The following is a 19782-nucleotide window of genomic DNA, read 5'->3' as shown; positions in this document are numbered from 1 at the left end:
CGAAGAGAAAAAAATAGCTCTACGAAGAAGAACATAGTTCACAAAGGATCAAGCAGGAGATACGAAGCACCCGTCATGGCAGGAATGATAACGACCGAAATTCTGGTCGTTGAAATGACGGGCAACTGGGGGGTCACTTAATGGTAACGAGCAGAAGGAATCGTTAAAATATTGCAGACGTTTCGAAAAGGATTGTTGTACTCATAGATTGGTGCCAAGCATGAAGATCTGCACGCTGAGAATGCACAGAAGGATTAGCTGCATATAATCTCCCGAAATTTGTTCACGGGGAAACGCGGATAAAGCAGGCATCTGCAAACTTTTGAGCAGTTCCGGTAACTGCCCCAGCTACCGCCTTGCTTGACATCCTCGGAGCATGTTTTCTAGACAGCTAGAAAGGCAGACAGGATACCGACTAAACAGAAACTAGCGAAAATGCCGCCGTTGAACATTTTAAACACAACTTCTCAACTTTTCCCTACGATTTTCTACAGTACACAGATAAACGTGAGGACTAAGAGAAAGTTCCAGAGCACTAAAGCTTTCTCGCACAAGGACACTTTCTCTTCAAGCTATCCACCTCGACTCGGCACGTCACCGTCGACCCGCTAAGAGAAGGAGATTTCTGTTCATATCCTTCCGACCAGGAGGAATGTCTTCCTGCATGTTTATATCCTCGCAGCTTGGCAGAGACTTCCAAAAAAGTTTGGCGTAGACAAGTCGTGGATTTTTGTGGTTGTCGGTGGTCCGCGATAAATTCGTCCGCGTTGTCCTCGTCGCGGTCTCAGGGTGCATAGTCGTGTCGTGTTTCCACCCGCATGCAGGGGATGCTGCAGAGCGCCAAATTCGGGATTAGCGCCCAATCGTGGTTCCGCGATCGCGTAATTCGATAATCCTCTGACTCGAGTCCGCGTGCATGTCGTAGATATCCGCGCAGGAAGTGCTGAAGGTGCTCCGATACATATCATAGTTTAGTTAGTGTAAGGTTAAGCTTTAAGCTGTAGTGTCTAGTCATTATCCTCGTGCGGCGTGAGTGTGTAAATATAAATCCTCCTTTGTGACATACATTGCGAACGGATCCTTGCTGTACGTACTCGAGTGCGCTATGCTTTGTGTGTTCTAATTCGAGGAACATGCCTAGATGAAATTACGCCATTAGGATAAGGGCCCTAGACGTGTGAATGAAGTAGTCAGTGATTATTCCTCCTGAAATGGATAATTGACCTTAGGATAACGACAGCCGAGTTTTGCCGCACATGAGCTCAGGGACGCAACGGAGTAAGTAAACACAGGACAAATCCCAACTCACTTTGCGCTTTGTACTCGAGCGGGGTCGTCCGCTCGAGAGGGTATGCAAACTTAATGTGCTCCTTGTGACTTGTGTGCTTAAAAATTCATACGGGAGCGGTTAGGCCTAGCCTCATTCGCGTATAATGCATGCCTTTTGTCATATCTGCGCTTCCTTTCCTGCCTGCCATGCGGACACACGGCCAACGTGCATTTCGGGGGGAGCTCGGGGCATCGTCCTCGCTGTGCCTGTGTTCGCCTGTTCCCGCGGCCGCTGAGCTTGCAGGCGAGCACATTGCAGTCCCAATCCTAGTCCATCCCGAATCCGCATGGGTCGTGTGCTCGTGGTAGCCGTTTGTAGCGTAGCGTGTGCTATATGGATCGCTCGCTCCTGTCGACGGTGGCGGCAAATATGCTGCAATGCGGTTGTATATAGAAAAGATAATGTTATGTCGTCGTCGTAGTCGTCGGCGCAAAATTTATCCTTCCTGCGATAAAAGAGAGGAAGAGGTCCGTGCGACTTCACTCCTCAATCCATTGCTCGTCGGCGTCACGTCCTCTTCGGTCGCTTCCATCAGCTCCCGCCGTGTCACGCGAAAGCTCCAAAGGATGCATTTTGAGATGACACCGAAATCCTCCGAGCGCACCAACAGATGGGTGGACTATGGTGACCATCGTATAGTCGCCGCGACACGGGTGGCTGTTAGCTGGCCTACTTTGTATCCTGCTTGGCTACGATAAATGGCCGAATGGAGCTCGGAGATGGATGTAATCCGTCAATAGCGTGGCGAGCTCGAGCTCTTCAAAGATGCATAAGTAGCTATTTCGGACGTCCTATCTTCTAGCGCCTATCTTGGCCACGTTAATAATAAAGGAGCGGGCACTCAGGGTGGCCGCAATTAGGCGGTTTAGTGTCCGACACATGCGAGCACTCTGCATGTTCCGTGCTTTAGACTGATTGATCCATTAAGGGCAGATTATGCTTGCAGTTACCTCAATACTTCTTTATTATCACTTCAGATGGGTCTACAGATAAGATTGATCAAGTGGAACAGGAGAAGATAAATAACCGTACTTAAGTCGGACCGTGTTGCTGGTCGGGAGTACAACCAAACGCCCGAACAGGAACGTGTTCGCCGTGGGGTGGATAAATAATTTGCTTCCGGAGTAATTTAGAACGCAAATTTGCTTGACTTGCGATTGTCCTTTTCAAGAGTCGACCTATTGGTGTATCAGCGTCATCACACTTGACGGGTGTCGCGACATTTACTTCGATATTGTTCTGTATTTGTAGCGACCGCGTAATTTGCTATTAGCAAAATTAAAATTGTCGAGCAGTGGCTGACAAAGAATGATGCATCGTAAAAATGGAAAACCACTCGGGGGACACTTGGGGATATGAACAGAGACACAAAACATTGCAGTTAACATGTCAGCGTGGGCTTTATGGCCGACAGCTCCTCAAAGTGAATGAACTGATGGAACTGGTGGTGGCTTTTGCTGTCATGGGAGCTGAAATGCTTGATTAAATTCTGGTGCCTCAGAGCTATCGCATGAACAGTCAGTGAATTGTGCTTTCGCAACTCGCACAGAAAGGATTTCGTGATTGAAAAAAGTGCTTCCTGAACTTCCTTTCGGTGTCTTCATTTTTTGTCAGTGTTATGAGGAAAATTGAAAAAGGGAAGACAAATTTTCTTATAAGCTGACAGGCGAACACTCGGCGGGATATGAGTACGTCAATTTCGCTGGAAAACATATTACAATTATGTGCTCAGTTATAAATTGGGGGAATTTTGAGTTAATTCAGTCAAGGACATTGGAAAAGGTCCATGTTTATTGAGAGCGCGTGCCATTCTGTTATGGGGTTACATTTATTCGTTTCTGCATTTCATTTCTGAAACAAGGATAAGTCATTTTGTTGACTTGATAGAAAGTTAATGGAATGAGAATGTCAGAGGGATTGGCTTTATCCGCTCGGTGAAGCTGCAATTAAAACAAATTGCCCTTTATGTGGGTCGGGGTTGTTTTACTGTTCATGGAATCGAATTGATGTTCATTTTCTGTTGTTCTTTTTTGAATGGAAAAAATATAATTTGATCCTTATTATTATGATTTGTTTATACTCCTCATGTTTCGCAATGGATTGTCTGATCTGCATCGCGACCAGACATGGGGAAACTTTAAGAATTAATGAATGTTTATGGGAATTGGGATTTTATTTATTATTCAAAAAATTCCAATGTTTATTTTTAAGTCAAGAAAAATTGAGATTAAACATCGTAAGACTATCCTATCGTTCGTCCGCATTGCTCACATATAAGAGTTAACTTTAGTTCGAAACATCTTTCGAAAATCAACATTTTTGAAGCCTGAGGAAGGTACAGCCTTTCGTCCTCTGCAGGCTGATGCCAGGTTTGAATTCCCAAAAAAGAGCTCTGGTTGTGTAATGTTTGCTCGGCTCTAAAGGATGGTTTCACCATAAAATCCTTTGGCAACTCTAATGTTCTTGGGATGGGGGTATTTGTCTGTACATTTTCTCTGCGACTTTATCCTGAACGTCCTTCATTTCATTAGGATGTAGACTAGGTTGTTCAGAATTTTTGGCCCAGTTAGGAGTGTATCGTTGAGCGATTTCTCAGAAATCGTTGGTTGGAATGCAATGAACACCGTTCTTAATTCTGATGTTGTATTTTCTTCCTTGCATATAGCAGGGTATGGTTAGTAGTAATTGTACTTGAAATACTTGTTTTGCTTCGGTATTTCGATCATGTGGTCCAATTTTATGTACTCTTCGATGACCTCAAGTTTTTGTTATTATCTAATCTTTCCTCTAATTGAGAAAACTGAAGTTGTGCCATTTGCTGGGAAATGCGTAAGTTTTTTGAAGGCTCTGTCTTTCCCTTGAATAGATGTCGGAGAGCATTTTGCTCAGTTTCATCACGTTTCATCGTTTTTATATATCCTTTTGCAGTCGCACTGTCTTCTGTTGTGTTAAGATATGATTAGCTGGTGCTCCAAGAAGCGTCGTTAATCCTTGTTAGGTAGTTTCAAATGGATGCGGGTTCAAGCAGACCGTAACAAAATTTAGTATTGGCTGGACAAGGAGATGCTTCCATGAATCAAGGTAGTAATATCGCGCTATAGATTTCTGCTCCGAGCAGTATATCAAGGTATATACAACATGATGGGCCACCTGAGTGGAATCACTTGAGTGTTTTTTTTTGGGAGAAGGGTAGGTGAATGCGTTTACGCACAGTGTTGGACTCCCGCAACAGCACGCTGGCGGGCTACCAACAAAACACCTCCCTGTCATCAGAGAACTAGCCTGGAACTGTTTGACACATTACTTCGGGCTAGCCCTCCCGCTCTCCCGCTCCCCCCGCCTTCAAGTCAGGGAATTCCTTTCACCAACGGGAGGGGAGGGGAGGAAGGGAGTTGTTGGTAGTTCAACGAACCCCTTACCGTCCGATCCCTCTGCCGGTCGAGTTCAATCTTCTTCGTAGTAAGAAGAGCCCGAACATAATGCGCAATACGATTCCAGCTGCCAGCGCTCTTCAGCATCTCTCTGACAATGTTGTCTGGAGAGAGCTCCCCTGTGTCTGCATAAAGCTGCTGGCGGGGCCGTCCCACCTCTCGCAAGAGAAAAAGGTGTGTTCAGCGTCATCCGCCACTCTATTGCAGAACACACAATCAGGAGATCGCGCCTTCCCAACCCTGTGCAAGTAAGACTGAAAACCTCCATGCCCACTTAGAAGTTGGGTAAGGAAGTAATCAATCTCACCGTGCTTTCTGTTCAATCATGGGTCTAATTTGTCGATGAGCCGCGCAGTCCACTTGCCCCTTGGCTCATTTTGCCAAGAAAGTTGCCACTCGCTAAGGGTGCGTTGACGTTCTTCATGGGCAGCCACTTCTCTTAAGTTTTCGCCCTTACGGCGATAGATAGCTGTGCGCTTCTTGGCAAGGAAGGCAACGGGGATCACTCCCGCAATCACCATCATAGCCGGTTCGGAGACGGTGCGATAAGCAGACGCCACTCGCAAAGCTCCCCGCCTCTGCACTTGAGCGAGGCGTTTGAATGTTAACTGACGGGCATGGGTAGGTGGGTTGGTATTAGGGGTTGCTTTGAGGAACTCAATTGATGCTACAAACTCCTAACACCGTGACTGCTGTTATGAAAACAAGCGGGCAGAGTCAAGCCCCTAGCATTGACGAAGGAACGCAGCTCTTCCATCCTCCAGCCAGAGATCTCTCTGAGGTTCTCAAAGAATGGTATACCTACTCTAGCTAGAGCTGGACAATCATAAAGGAAGTGCCTGAGGGTTTCCCCTCCTCTCCGCAAATTTGGAAATGTGAATTTTAGGGTAGGCCGAGTCTGGGGCATGGTCCCTTATAGGCCAGGACTTTGCGCAGACCTCCGTAACCTTGCTTTTCTTGCATGCATTTCCATGCGTCTGGCATAAAAGCTCTCGCGATCGAGTTTTGTTATAATCGGGCCAAATCCTCCTTAATTTGACACAGGTGGTGGGCTTTCGCCATTTGAAGTCCGCGGTTGCTAAGTAGTACGAGTAGATTCTACTCTTGACAGTTGCCAGCCAGAGCAGCGCCTAGTAAGTCCTCCAAGGTGAGAGCTGTCATACTGTCCTTTGAACATTTCAAAGCACCAGGCATCGATGGCATCTATCCGGCAATGCTAAAGGAGGGTATGGAGCATTTGGAGCGAACTCCAAGAAATATTTTTCGAGGATGTCTTGCTCTGGGCTACGTGCCTTCTTCTTGGCAACAGGTTAAGGTAGTTTTCATACCGAAACCTGGGAAGGATGACTATTCTAATCCAAAGAACTTAAGACAGATCAGCTTGACTTCATTCTTGCTGAAAGGTTTGGAGAGACTGGTGGAGCGTCACATTCGTGGAAACGCACTTAGGTCACACCCACTTAGTGAAAACCAACATGCTTACCAACGTGGAAAGTCCTGTGAGTCTGCTCTTCATTCTTTGGTCACAAAGATAGAGGATGCAACTTTGAATGGTGAGTACGCGATGGGGGGTGTTCGTGGACATTGAAGGGGCTTTTGACTGTGCGCCTTTTCAAAAACTTTGTGATGCCGCCAGAGCGCATGGTGTTGATGATGCTTTAATTAAGTGGATCCATGCTATGCTAACGCAAAGATTGCTGTGCGCTGAGGTAGGGGTCGATCGCTATCTGACTAAGGAAGCAACGAAGGGCTGCCCCAAGGAGGTGTACTTTCGCCACTTCTGTGGAGTATGCTGATCGACTCACTGCTATGCGAACTGCAAAATTTGCCAATACATGCGCAAGCTTATGTTGATGACGTGGCTGTACTTGCTGTTGATCGGGATCTTGGAACGGAGTGTAGGAATATACAACGTGCCGTTGATTTGATAGACAGCTGGTGCCTTAGACATGGTCTGCCAGTTAATCCAAACCACAATGGTTTTATTCACAAAAAGGAGAAAACTGGATGGACTTTGTCTCCCTGAGATGAGGGGTACTACGCTTCAACTCTCCGAAGAAGTGAAATACCTGGGGGTTACTCTAGATAAAAAACTTCTTTGGAACAAACTTGTAGAGGTAAAGATGAAACGAGCTCTCACAGCTTATGGGCTGTGCAGACGGACCTTTGTCTCGACATGGGGACTCAGGCCTCATGTGGTAATGTGGATATACGTTGCCATCATTAGGTCGATGTTCGTATATGCATCCGTAGTGTGGTGGGTTAAGGTGAGACAAAAAGGTTTTCACCGTGAACTAGCCGCACTGCAAAGAACTGTTTGCCTGGGTATCACTGGTGCCATAAGCACGACATCCGGCGCAGCTCTGAATGCACTACTCAATTTGCAGCCCCTGGATATATTTATTCAAAGCACTGCAATGAGAGCAGCTCATACGCTAATTCGATTAGATCTATGGAAAAACAACGGATGTGGGGGGCACAGAGGATTGGAAGAGTTACTGGGAGGACTGAATCCAGTTCTTACAATGCCTTCCGATTCTCGTGTCCCCATACATCTGTTTGGTAGAAGATATGAAGTTACCCTGAAGCGTAAAGAGGACTGGGAAGACCCAGAGGAAGGCGTGGCGGGATATACGGAAGTCTTCTACACCGATGGCTCAAAAACAGAAGAGGGTTCTGAAGCCGGAGTCTACCTTACGAATAAAAACGAGAAGTGGGCTTTTCCTTTGGGACAATATACAATGGTTTTTCAAGCCGAAGTTTATGCGATCCTAAGGTTGGCAAACTGGGTGATTGACGATCCGTTGAAGGGCAGGCGCATCGCAATCTGCAATGACAGTCAAGCTGCGCTGAGGGCATTGAGTAGTCCTTTGATCACCTCGAAAATTGTTCAGAAATGCAGAAACCGTTTGAACTTTATGTCTAGATTCAATACGGTTTAACTACTCTGGGTACCTGGTCACTGTGGCATAGAGGGAAATGAAATCTCGGACGCTTTAGCGAAAGAGGGGTCAATCTCCCCTATGCCGGGACCGGAGCCAGCAATTGGGCTAAATCTGTTTTCAAAAACTGGGAACAAGATTCCCATAATGACAGGTGACAGAGCCTAAATGCTGCTCGACACACCAAACTTTTCCTGCCAGAACCGAACATACGTACCGCAAAGATTATCCTGTCGAAAAGCAGGAGGACTTGCAGGTGTATTGTGGGCATTCTGACAGGCCATAATTCACTAGCTGGGCATATGAATCCATGGAGCATTTCCTATGTGAATGCCCCGCCTATGGACGCATCAGGCATCAGATCTTTGGTGCCGATGTTCTCTAATTGCGACGGGTAGCATCACATCCACTAACGGAAATCCTGCGATACGATAACGAATCCGGAATTTTCCGTTAGACGGGGGAGGCGAGTACAATGGGCCAACACCGCCTGAGTGCTCAGAAGCTGAAGCTTCTCCCTCACCATACACAGACAAGTCCTCCTGGTCGCTCGTTCCTTTCTATGCTTTTTGATGGCGTTGGTACTAACATTGTTGAATGCTCCTTTTATATTCAGGAAAGCAGCTAGAGTATACTGATTGTGCTGCAGTGACCACTCAACCGTGCCAATTACCTTGTGGATAGCGGTTTTTGTGGATTTACCTTCAAGGTATGCATGCTGAGACATAGATAATCACCCTTAAATGAATGTCCTGGACGCGCTCTTGGGTCTTCAAAACGAAAAAGGTTAGGCTTATTGGTCGAAAGTTCTTCACGGACTCATGGGCGCGCCTGCTCGCTTTCGGTATGAAAACCACTAATGCGCGTCTTCAAGAAAGTGCTACGTACCCCAAAGATATAAAGCTCCGGCAAATCTCGGCAATCCACGACACAGTGCTGCAGTAGGATATTTGCTCTAGATCTATTCCGATCAGGGTCTCTTATGCTGTGGAATAAATTATATTATTTGCTTTGGAGCTCTTTGATCTTCTCCGATCCAGGGCTCCTGTATTAGTGCAAAGTAGATATCTTCCCCGTTGGGCCATCGATCCTCATCTCCTCCAACAGCTCGTTGGCGATGTCCACTGGTTCTAAGTCGTCGTCCGGTTTTGCTTAGCGGGAAACTTTCACCTTTGCGTTCCTGACTCCGATTCGCACGTTGTGATTTGCCTTTTCCAGTGCCTATAGGCACTCTCCGTTTATACGTGACAGGAAAGTTTGGCTGTTCGCTTAAGATTCCTCCTCCTACCCAGTCGTCCTTGTGAATCCTTGGGTTTTGAAGGCGCAGCGATTGGACGAGCTTATCTTTTTACAAATGGATCTTTGGCAACCAGATGCTTTGGGCTTTGGGCTTTGGGCTTTACGTCCTCCCGGGCATCTCACGAACCGAGACTTGTGCTCGCATGTTATAACGTGGAACCCGCAGATCATCTGAGAGGAATCGAAGCAAGAGTGTATCCCGTGTGTTCGCCTTTGTCGCCCACGAGACGCCAGATGCTGATCTTCGGCACCCTGGCCTTAACACTGGTTCGCAAGCCGCTAATTCGCGCTAGCGGAATTGCCATCCGCCAGCGTCACATGTAAGTGACTCCTGGCCACACCGCTGAAGGAGTTCGCAGTTCGTGGCTCGTCGGCTGGCTGTTGCTGCTTATCTGTCTTCAGCAGTTGCTTAGTGTCCGAGCCCTTCCACACTCTGCTCCACTTTTGTTTCTGTTCAACCTCGTTTTGAGATCGATTGCATTTGGAAGCGGTGGGCTTCGCCTTCTTCTCGACTGCCAGGTTTATGCTCTTATGTTCTTCAACAATCGCCTTGTAGTTAACGAGGTCCTTTTCATCCCCGCCCGTCGACAAAGCCGGCCTCTTTATTCTTTTCAATCTTCCTCAGAATATGTATGACTTTCTGGTACTGGCTGTTAAGCAAAACTCCAGTGGACCTCCTCTATTTAGCCGGTTTCCGGCGACCGACATTCTTGTCAGTCCTTGCTTTTCAGGGGACCCCTGACATCGATGGTTTCGGGTTGGGAGTGCTGTGGCTGATGCTCGCTACACCCAGTTCAATGACAGTGGATTCCGTGCTGGAAACAACTAGTCAATCTGCTGCCTTGCTCCGGGAAGTCCTTGCGTTGGTTTCAGCGCAGCGGTGCTACGCTGCCACTGAAGTGTTAACATCACTTCCTGTCCATGTCACACTGAAGCCCCGATATCTAGTCTTAGATCCTTCAAGGTATTCGAACATAATTAACCACCTTATAAGGCAAAAGCGACAGCTGTTTAGTTAGCGAAACTCGAAAAGGATTTATTTCATTGACTTCAAAAACTGGTTTCGCCTTATTATGGGTAAAATGATCTGGAACTACCAAAATTTGCCATCATCCAACTAACACATATGTATATTTGATGGTGGCTTAAATTTTGATGCCGAAAAATGCGGACACATTCTGGTAAACTTGCTAACATCCAGATAGTTTGGTCAGGATCCCCTCACGCAAAATTTAATGCCATCGCTTGAAGAGGAGAGATTATTCGTCTTCCAGAAAAAAACTAAAGTAAGGGTAAGTAAAGTAGCTGCTAAGGAGAAAGCAGTAGAACCAAACGACCTCGCAGCAGAGCTTTCGAAATCGCAAGGTTCGGACCCAATATATTTATAATATATTTATGCCTTAATAAGGAACTCCAGACGTTTCGGTTTTCCATCGAGGTCCACCAATTCGATATCTCTAAAACCCTACGCCATCGCTCCATCTCAAGCAGAGTCTACCTTGTCTTCTTTTCATACCATAGATAGTGCCCTTATAGACTTTCCTGCTTGGATCATCCTCATCTATACGGATTAAGTGACCCGCCCACCGTAACCTATTGAGCCGGATTTTATACGCAACCAGACGAGAAATTGTCAACAGTCTCAAAGTTGTAGCTTCCAATTTTTATTCTTCTCGTTTGACCAGTGCGATTTGATGTTGTTGGGTTTTACTGCTGACCCAATATATTTCGTCTTATCTTGACTGATGTACAGTCCAAGATTTCGCGCCAATTGCCGCCTGCTCGATCTGGATGAAGGCAGTTTGTACGTCTCGGGTCGTTCCCCTCATGATGCCTATATCATCAGCATAAGCCAGTAGTTGGGTGGACTTAAAGAGGATAGTGCCTCTCGCATTTACATCGGCATCGCGAACCACTAGGTTGATGAGGACGCATGATAGGGCATCCCCTGTCTTAGACCATTGTTGATGTCGAATGGCCTTCAGAGTGATCCTGCTGCTTTTTTCTGGCCTCGTACATTGGTTAGGGTCAGCCTAGTCAGTCTTATCAATTCCGTCGGGATACCGAATACTCTCATGGCCGTAAGTCGATGAAAAGATGGTGCAACCGATGTTCATATGCCAACAGTTCTGATCTGTTGCTGATTTGTCTGGCCTGAAGCCCGGTATGGGCCAATGATATTCAGGGCGTATGGGGCTATTCGACATAGCAAGATAGCGGAGAATATCTTATAGACGGTACTCAGCAACGTGATACTTCTATAATTACAGCGCTGCGTGACATCTTCTTTTTATGTATGAGACAGATAATGTGTCTTTGCTAGTCGTCAGGCTTTGATTCGCTGTCTCACACCTTGAGCACAAGTTGATGAACCATTCGGTTGTAATTCCATCGCCTCCTGGCGACTTATGATTTTTAAGCCGATCAATTGCACAGACTGGTTCTTCGATCCTTGGTGATGGCAGTATTTGTACGTCGTCTTTAGTTGGTGAGACCTCCAACTCGCCGATGTACTGGTTGTTCAGTAGTTCATTAAAGTACTCAACCCATTGCTCCAATATTCCTATTCTGTCGGAAATCAGATTTCTCTCTTGGTCTCGGCAGGATGAGCATCGAGGTGTGTAAGGCTTCATCCTGCTGACTTGTTGGTAAAACTTCCGCACCTTGTGCGGTTGCTCCCTGAACTTTTCGAGTTGACAGACCTATTGGTTGTCCCAGCCTTCCTTCTTCTTTCAGTGAAGTTGCTTTTCCGCTCGCCGGAGTTCGTGATAAGCCTCCGTACGTCCCCGCATTCTTTGAGAATGCAACATTACTCGGTGTGTGTTATTTTTTTTTATTCCGTTGCTAGCTTATATTCATTGTCAAACCTGCCGTTCCGATTTTTTTTGCGAGTGCGACTAATTACGTTTATTGGCGTACCAATAATAAAGATCGTTTGTTCATGCTTCATCTTGACTGCGGTTATTGCCGCACCCGTTTCGCTCTTATAGGTGTTACGGAGGACTGTGTTGTCGATGGCTTCGGTGTCAACTCTCACCTGATTATCAGAAGGGATCCTTGGTGGTGTTGCTATTCGAGCTCGGAGCACCATGCCAACGAGATAGTGATCCGAGTCAATATTGGCCCCCCTATATTTTCTGACATTCATCAAGGTTGAGAGGTGGTGATGTTCGATCAACACGTGGTCAATTTGGCTGAAGGCGGTCCCGTCTGGAGAGGGTCAAGTATGTGTGTGGACCGCTTTCCGCACAAAACAGGTACTTCCAACAAACATTTCGTGGGACACTACTAATTGAATGATCCGCAGTCCGTTACCATTTGTATTTTGAAGTAAACTATGGGAGCCATTGTATCGCCCGAATACGGGCTCCGCCTCTACTTGGCTGTTAAAATCCCCAAGTATGATTTTGATGTCATACTTGGGACAGACTTGGGACCATCGAACTGCCTCATAGAAGGTATCCTCCTCCGACTCTTCAGCCTCCTCTGTAGGGGCGTGAACGTTAATGAGGCTTATATTTCTAAATTTGCCTCGCACGCGCAGAGTGCATGGCCGTTCGCTTATGTTTTCAAAGCCGATAACAGCAGGTTTCATTTTTTGGCTGACTAAGAAACCTACTCCGAACACATGGTTTACTGGATGGCCACTATAATATATGGTGTTGTGGCTCTTCTCCAGCAAACCGGTTCATTTCCTGTGCATCTCCTGTAACGCTGTTACATTAGCCCTATATTGTGACAGGGGATCGGCTAGCTGCTCAGCTCTTTCATCTCTCTACAGAGAGCGCACGTTCCATGAAAAAATGCGCAAATCGTTACTCCTTTGCCTTTGCCGGGTTCGTCGTTGTGTTATCCACCCAGTCTGAGGCTCCTGTTGTGACTTCATAACAAGTTGTTTTCCGTGTAGGATTATCAGCCCTACCCAACCCCCAGCCTGGATGACCAGTTGGTACAATTTGTCCCGTTTTTAGGCGCGGGAGACTCGACTTCATCCTTCTTCGTCTGCAACTTTTCGGAAGAAAGAGCTCCCATCGGTCACCACGTGGAGGTGGAGATATGTAGGATTTGGTAGTAGAGCTGTTGGTGTTGGTTCGGCGGGCGTTTCCCAGGTTTCATGCTCCATCGTGGGTACCAATTCACGTTTCGCCCTGGGACCTATATTACCCTTTGACCTGTACTACCTTTGTGATCTTGGAAGTTCAAAATTTAAGCCGGGTGGTCTTGATAAATTAATCAGTACGAATGATCGCAACTCGGGACCAGCGCGAAAACAAATCATGGTGGTGATTTGAAACTGTCGACAGCATCCGTTGTAGTGAACTAATAGAAGTTGCTAGAAACCCTTATGTGCGGAAGGACCTAAACTCAAACCCCATCTTTTCTACTGTATCGAAGAGTTTTTATATTTCCTTTTCACTTTGTTTGAATCAGAAGTGAGACTTTGTGGTTAATAGACATATTCCTAATTACGATTCTCTGGTTTCAATTATTAAGCTAAGTCATCTTCTTACTACAGACAGCAGTATGTCCTTGAATACAAATCTACCATACACTTTCTACCTTAGCTGACTTTGTGTGATGATCTCATCGAATAACAAACTAATGCCTGGGAGGATGGTGTGACCGATGCCATCGTACTCTTGCTTCAAATCCTTTGTACAAATGGAATCATTTATACTTGCACAAATAGAATATCCAAATAGCATTTCTTTGGTATTTGTGTAGGTAATGAAAAACTAGGCAGCTGACTTAGCACAGAATATTTAACTTTAGTGTTCCTTCTTTAGGTCCACTCTCCTGCTGTAGCTAAAAGCCCCAATTTCCTTGAAACTCAACCAACAATCAAGCTGAAAAGAGTGCTAACGACGTTCCATCTACCGAAATAGACGGTTCCAACTTTTATCCTTTATTAAAGAACGGCTACAACCCGATACTTTGGTAAATAAAGCACTAGCACTCTTCACATTTGAGCTATTCCCACACTAAACAATGAATATTCCCTTGGATATATGCCTCCTCGGCACTATATACAAGCTCTGCACAACCCAACAGCCAGCGGTAGTATCCTTGAAATCCTTTTGTCTACAGCCCATACGAGAGCCGGGAAGGCGGTGAGGGGGCAAGCTCAAAATTGAATTATTGATTTATAGCAACAACAAACAGTAGTGCGTTGCCTTAATCCTAGTTAAATTCTAGTCTTTCCTCTTCCAGGTCGTTGGAAAGTGAAACGTTGACGACATTCTCCAACCTTAGGCCCAAGTGAATGCAAGCAACCATTCATAAACCATTAGGCATGAACGAATTATTGGGTCGCGGAGCCTTCGGATAATTTTTGTCGTTTCCTTCCATCTACGGTCCTGATTCGATCTGCCTGCATCAAGAGCAGACTCCTTGTCGCGTAACTTTTGGGAAGGACATTTGCTTCGTTCGGGGCTGTTATACGTCTCCATTGTGTTGCTCGCCCCCGAGCCGAAAATTGTAATTAAATGAGGGCACTTATTGATTATGCGTGCTAGTCGAAGGAATATAGTCGGCGAAAGCTGTTCTCAGGCTTGAGTGGAACATCTCTAGGAAAGCCCCGGAAAGCTGCTTAGGTCAGTGAGTTTATTTTCGGGAAGCAATCGATAATAATTAACACGGAAGACCTCGCTCGCTGCTGCTCATCTGTACGTAATGCACGTGCTAATGGTCTTGGCTTTTGTGTGTGCTTCATGGGAGGCCAGGGACGTTCCGCAGAGCTGTGATATACCTCATCCCATAGCGCTTAAGGACTGGAACCTCGTGAGGTCAGTGTCGGCCTCAACGCCCTGGATAAGGTTCTTGTGGAAGCAGTAGGCCATCCTTCCTTGCCTGGCCACCAAATAGATATGTATCCTTTTGCGGTTATAGCCATTCATTATAATTTATATCTAGAACATGAATGCATCCATCTCAGTAGAAAACGCTGCCCGACCGTCGGTAATTCACATGGTTTATTTAACAAATGCTCTCAGTCATGGAAAGCTCCTTGGCTCGGCATAGTACACTCGTACTCACAGGACATGTAAGACGCTCACGTTTGCATGCAGAGCATGGAGGAGTATTTATCATTTTCCGACTGAAAGTTGCCGAAAATGGAGGACGATTTATCGATATTGTAACGCATAAAATTAATTTACCTGAAAGTGAACTGCACAGGTGTGCCTGTGCAGAGGTAAGGACTCACTCCTGCCCCCGCTTCTTGTCCGCTGCTATGATGTCATCCTAATTGAATTTCGACGACCTTGCTTTGAAGTCATGCATTTGTACTCGCTGTCGTGCCCCTGTGACTCCACGGAGCTCTAATATCGATTCATTTTGGCATGTTAGCTTCCAATTACTAATTAATATTCGGGAATTATCATTCATATCGGTGGAGTCGGATCAGAGAGCAAAAGCCAAAAATTAATAGTCAGACGTGGAGGCATATTTCAATACATTTATGTGTACAAATTGATTAGTAGATTTATAACAATTGCGGACAGGATTGCGCCTGACAGGAATATATGGTTGTGACATAAAGTGAGGGTATTTACTGAGTGACATATTGACCTGCACGCAATGATAAGGCTTGCTCAACCCAGTGATTATCTTGGCTTTGGGAACTGATTTTTCGGCAAGTTCCTTTAATAAGTTGAATATCCAAATACAGAGCAATTTCCCTGTAAATAATGTATCTTGACAAGTTTCGATATTAAGTGTTTTGTTAGAAACTCGTATGTTGAATTAGTTTTATTATATGTTAAAGATCAAGTCCATTTCTGTAATGAATTGGGAGGACATTGAACCCTCAGAAGGCTCGCTACTAGTAATTGTATTGAATTAAATCACGTTAGCGCTACATGAATTGGAAAATGAGAGTAAACTACCACATAATCACATACGCTACAGGGATGTCATTTAGTTCAATTATCCCGAGGGCTAACTGATTGACTTACAGTCCACCTGAGCTCCTTTACGCATTTGTGTCAAGGAGGACGACTGGAAAACTACATTCAATTGCATAAATAAACGAGCAATGGAATTTTTAGCCTTTTTATGTGACCTATTCACTTTTTATGTGACCTATTCACTGCCATCTTTAAATTTTAACCAGCACGCGATTGTGTAAGGCTGAAGTATCGCGATGCCTAGCATTGCTGAAAAAATTCGAGATTAAAATGTTTCTTTGACAATCATTTCGTTTCTGATGTGATGTTGAGACCCCAACGTTTTCAGATTTTCCATTTTACACCTCAAATTCCACTGAATTTTCACTTCGATGAACCATTTTGCACTCTTATATGTATGTAGCTTGCATCGGAAGGGAAGTGGGGACCTAGATCTGACACTGAAAGAGGAATGTTGAGAAATATGCTATATGCGGACTCAGCATTAACCCAACCAAAACGGAACTGATGCTATTCACCACTAAGGCAAGGATACCTGAATTCCACCTACCACGGCTGAATGAGCAAGATTGGTTCTTTTTCTAATGTAAAGTATCTGGGTATAACACTGGATCCAAAACTAAATTGCAGGTTGAACATAGAATTGAGGGTTAAAAAGGCCTGTATAGCATTCTATGCCTGCAAGAGAATCTTTGCAAAGAAATGGGGTCTTCGGCCGAGGATGGTTCTCTGGATGTACACCGCTGTAGTATGTCCGATCCTAACGTATGGCTCTATTGTATGGTGGCAGGCTTTGAGCAAAAAATACAATAGGATTAAGCCTAATAGGACTCAAAGAACCGCGTGTACAGGTGCTATTGGGGCTCTGCAGGCCTGCCCGGCAGATGCTCTCAATGTACTCCTGCATCTCCTCCCTCTAGACCTCCATATTAAATAAGTTGCAGCGTGAAGTGCCGTCAGACTATGTGAGTCCGGATGCTGGTTGCGAAGTCCTACGGCCACAGTAACATCCTAGACGAAGTACCTCGGGAAATCTGGGCATTCCCCACGGACTATGTCACACGCAAGCTGAACTTCACGAGAAACTTTGCTGTGGACTTTCCAACCAGGGCAAAGTGGAAGACTGACGGCGTGTTGCAAGATTATGACACAGTATTCTTCATCGGTGGATCAAAGATGGACTGTGAAGTCGGCGCGGGTGTTTTCTCAAATACACACAGTGTATCCGAGTCGTATGATCTCCCAGGTTTTTCCAGTGTATTCCAAACGGAAGTAGTGGCGATACTGCAAGTATGCCGATGGCTGGAGCATGATCCATAACATAGCCATTCTGACCGAAAGCCAAGCGACCAACAAAGCCTTGTACTCAGCGACGACATCTTCCAGGCCTGCTGCACCATCTGAGCGGCACGCTCAAGGTCACCCTCCTCTGGGTTCCCGGTCATAGGAACATAGAAGGGAATGAGCGGGCTGATGGATTGGCCAGGTTATGCTCTGCCCTTGGTAGCCCTTCGGTGGATACAGTCGGTGTTTCGCTGGCGGCTGTCATGGGGGAGTCTACTCGCACTACCTAGCACCCGTGGGCCTTAGATGGCGAAGGTTTACAAGCTGTGCCAGGTCAAGGAGAATTTGTTCCGCTTATAACATAGTCGTAACGCGTGAAAATGTATTCAAGATTACGGCGGTCTGCGCGGGGCAGGCTCGTCATAGCCTACAATTCGCATTGCCGAAGCTGCGGAGAAGAAAGGGAAACCCTCATGCACTTTCTCTGCGATTGTTCAGCTCTAGTTACAGTCAGGCTAGAACTGGGTTCTTTGGATTTCTGGCTGCAGGGTGGGAGAGCTGCTTTCCTTCGTGAATGCTGCCGGCTGGCACTGAAGATCCGAGCTGACTAGACTCCGTTTCCCCGCTCTCATAACAGCAGTCACGGTCTTAGGAGTTTGAGGCATGAAAACGGTGCACCACAGCGCTAATTGGGCTCGTCGGAGCGGCCACTGATATCTACCATGCATTATGATCGCTGACAAGAAGGCTACTGCTTTGAATGGCATCTTTATCAAAAGTTTAAAGCTTGCAGTGAATACTAGGTCTGACCTTTACGACACCACCTTCGAGGCACGCCTAAAGGAATGAAAAAATCAAAAGTTGGTGTTGTTTCCCAAAGCCAAAAATTAAATGAAAATCCAGAATCATATCGCTTGATGTGCTTGTTGGATATAGTGGGAAGGATGGTGGAGAGAGTCATCTACAAAATACTGTTATGCATCGTTGAAAGAAGTAACAGCTTGTCGAAGCGTCAGTATGGGTTTCGACTCTGAGGTGGATACAATGAGCGGTGGTTAACTCTGGGCGGATTTGAATATTTGATGAGTGAGATTGAGAATTACCTTTCAGAAAACATCTCTGAAGAGGGCCGCAGAGAGTACATTGTCAAGACGGAGATACTACAGGGATCATTGCTGGATTCTCTGCTATAGAATGTTATGTATAATCACATGTCTGTTCTCCACATCCTAGAGGAGATTACAATTGCCCGCTTATCGGAGAATCCTTTTAACCTTATTGGTGCAATCTATTCTACTATAGGAATTGTCTATATGGGCGGTGGGGCTCAAAAACTCTTAGAGATGGGAACAGGTGAGTTCTTTTTCACTTCTGATGGTTTTGAAGGTCTACAATGATTTTAATATTACATCAGATAAGGCAATACTGGTGATGACGGGCTTATTTCCAATTGACATTGCATAATAGGGGCATATGGAACGCAGTAATGCGCCAAGGTCCTAGTCATCTGGCAATGCAGATGGAACGAGTGTTCGAAGGGTTGGTGGATGCACAGGCTCATTTCCGATACTATGGTATGGCTTGAACAGAATTGTGGTTGGACCCACTTCCACCCAATCAAACTATCGCTTCGCGCTGGATGGTTCGTCGAAAGTAGTTTACCGGAGCACCCATAGCATGTGATGCTTCACTGACAGAAGTTCAAGACGGATGGGGGAAATCTGAACCCAGCTTTATGGGAGCAGCGTGAGCCCGGATAGTATAGTAGCAGAGATATCGAGGTCAAGGGAGAATTGCCTTACGGTTTCCTTAGCAATTGTAAAGATACAGGATGAGCTAGTGAAGGAAGTTAGGAGGAGGAAAAATCAAAGGACCAGCATTGCGAGTGTCTAAAGGTAAACCCACCTCGCGCGGTTTGTTTTTAGTGGATACGGACCCCACAAGCGCCCGCTCTAGCTCAGAAGCTAGCGCTGCTGAGCTGGAGTAGACTTGTCTTCCTACGATAGTGATAGTGATTTTGAAATGTATTTTTTAAGCAAAGACATTCTCTTTTGATTTTGAAGAAAACTTTCTAGAAATCAGTATCGAACCAGGGATTCAAATTTCGAGAATCAGCCCATTATAGTTCCTAGTACTTTTTGCTGATCATATTTTAAGAGGATTCTTTTTGCCGGCGGGTGTTATCTTGTGTTATCTCCTACTATGACAAAGCTATTTTCTTCAGTTTATGTCGGGGTAGAGTGCTCCAACTACGAAGACTTGTTGCTTTCAAGTGGCACTGACGTTCATTCTGTATGTGATGCTCTCATGTAGCAGGTAACATCAATGCATTCATTTTTAAGGTATTTATTGAAATCGTCCGTCTCTCATTTTCTTTTGCAAGGAGGTGGAAATCTTCAAGAGGCTCTGGCCTGGACACGCCAGAGTGTGGGATTTTTACCCGCTAAAACCATCCTCACCTCCTCCTGCCCCGTGAAACTACCATAAAGAATCATATCCGTCAGTCGGTCTGTCTGCCTCTCTTTCTTCTTTGTTAGCGTTAGAAAGTCGAAAGCTTCAGAACTTTCCACTCGTTCTTGCCATACGGT

General features: G+C 45.7%; 1 protein-coding gene across 1 annotated transcript in view; it reads left to right on the top strand.

Annotated features, from left to right (window-relative positions):
- Positions 1 to 663: 663 nt before the first annotated feature.
- LOC119652430 overlaps positions 664 to 19782 on the top strand; it is a 425085-nt gene continuing 405966 nt past the window's right edge. The window contains exon 1 of the mRNA XM_038056559.1: positions 664 to 1278. Coding sequence (XP_037912487.1) covers positions 1257 to 1278 — 22 coding nt within the window. The 5' untranslated portion in view covers positions 664 to 1256. The remainder of the gene's footprint in view (positions 1279 to 19782) is intronic.

Source organism: Hermetia illucens, chromosome 3, assembly GCF_905115235.1.
Source record: "Hermetia illucens chromosome 3, iHerIll2.2.curated.20191125, whole genome shotgun sequence".
Lineage (NCBI taxonomy): Eukaryota > Metazoa > Arthropoda > Insecta > Diptera > Stratiomyidae > Hermetia > Hermetia illucens.
This window is presented reverse-complemented; position numbering and strand designations above follow the sequence as displayed.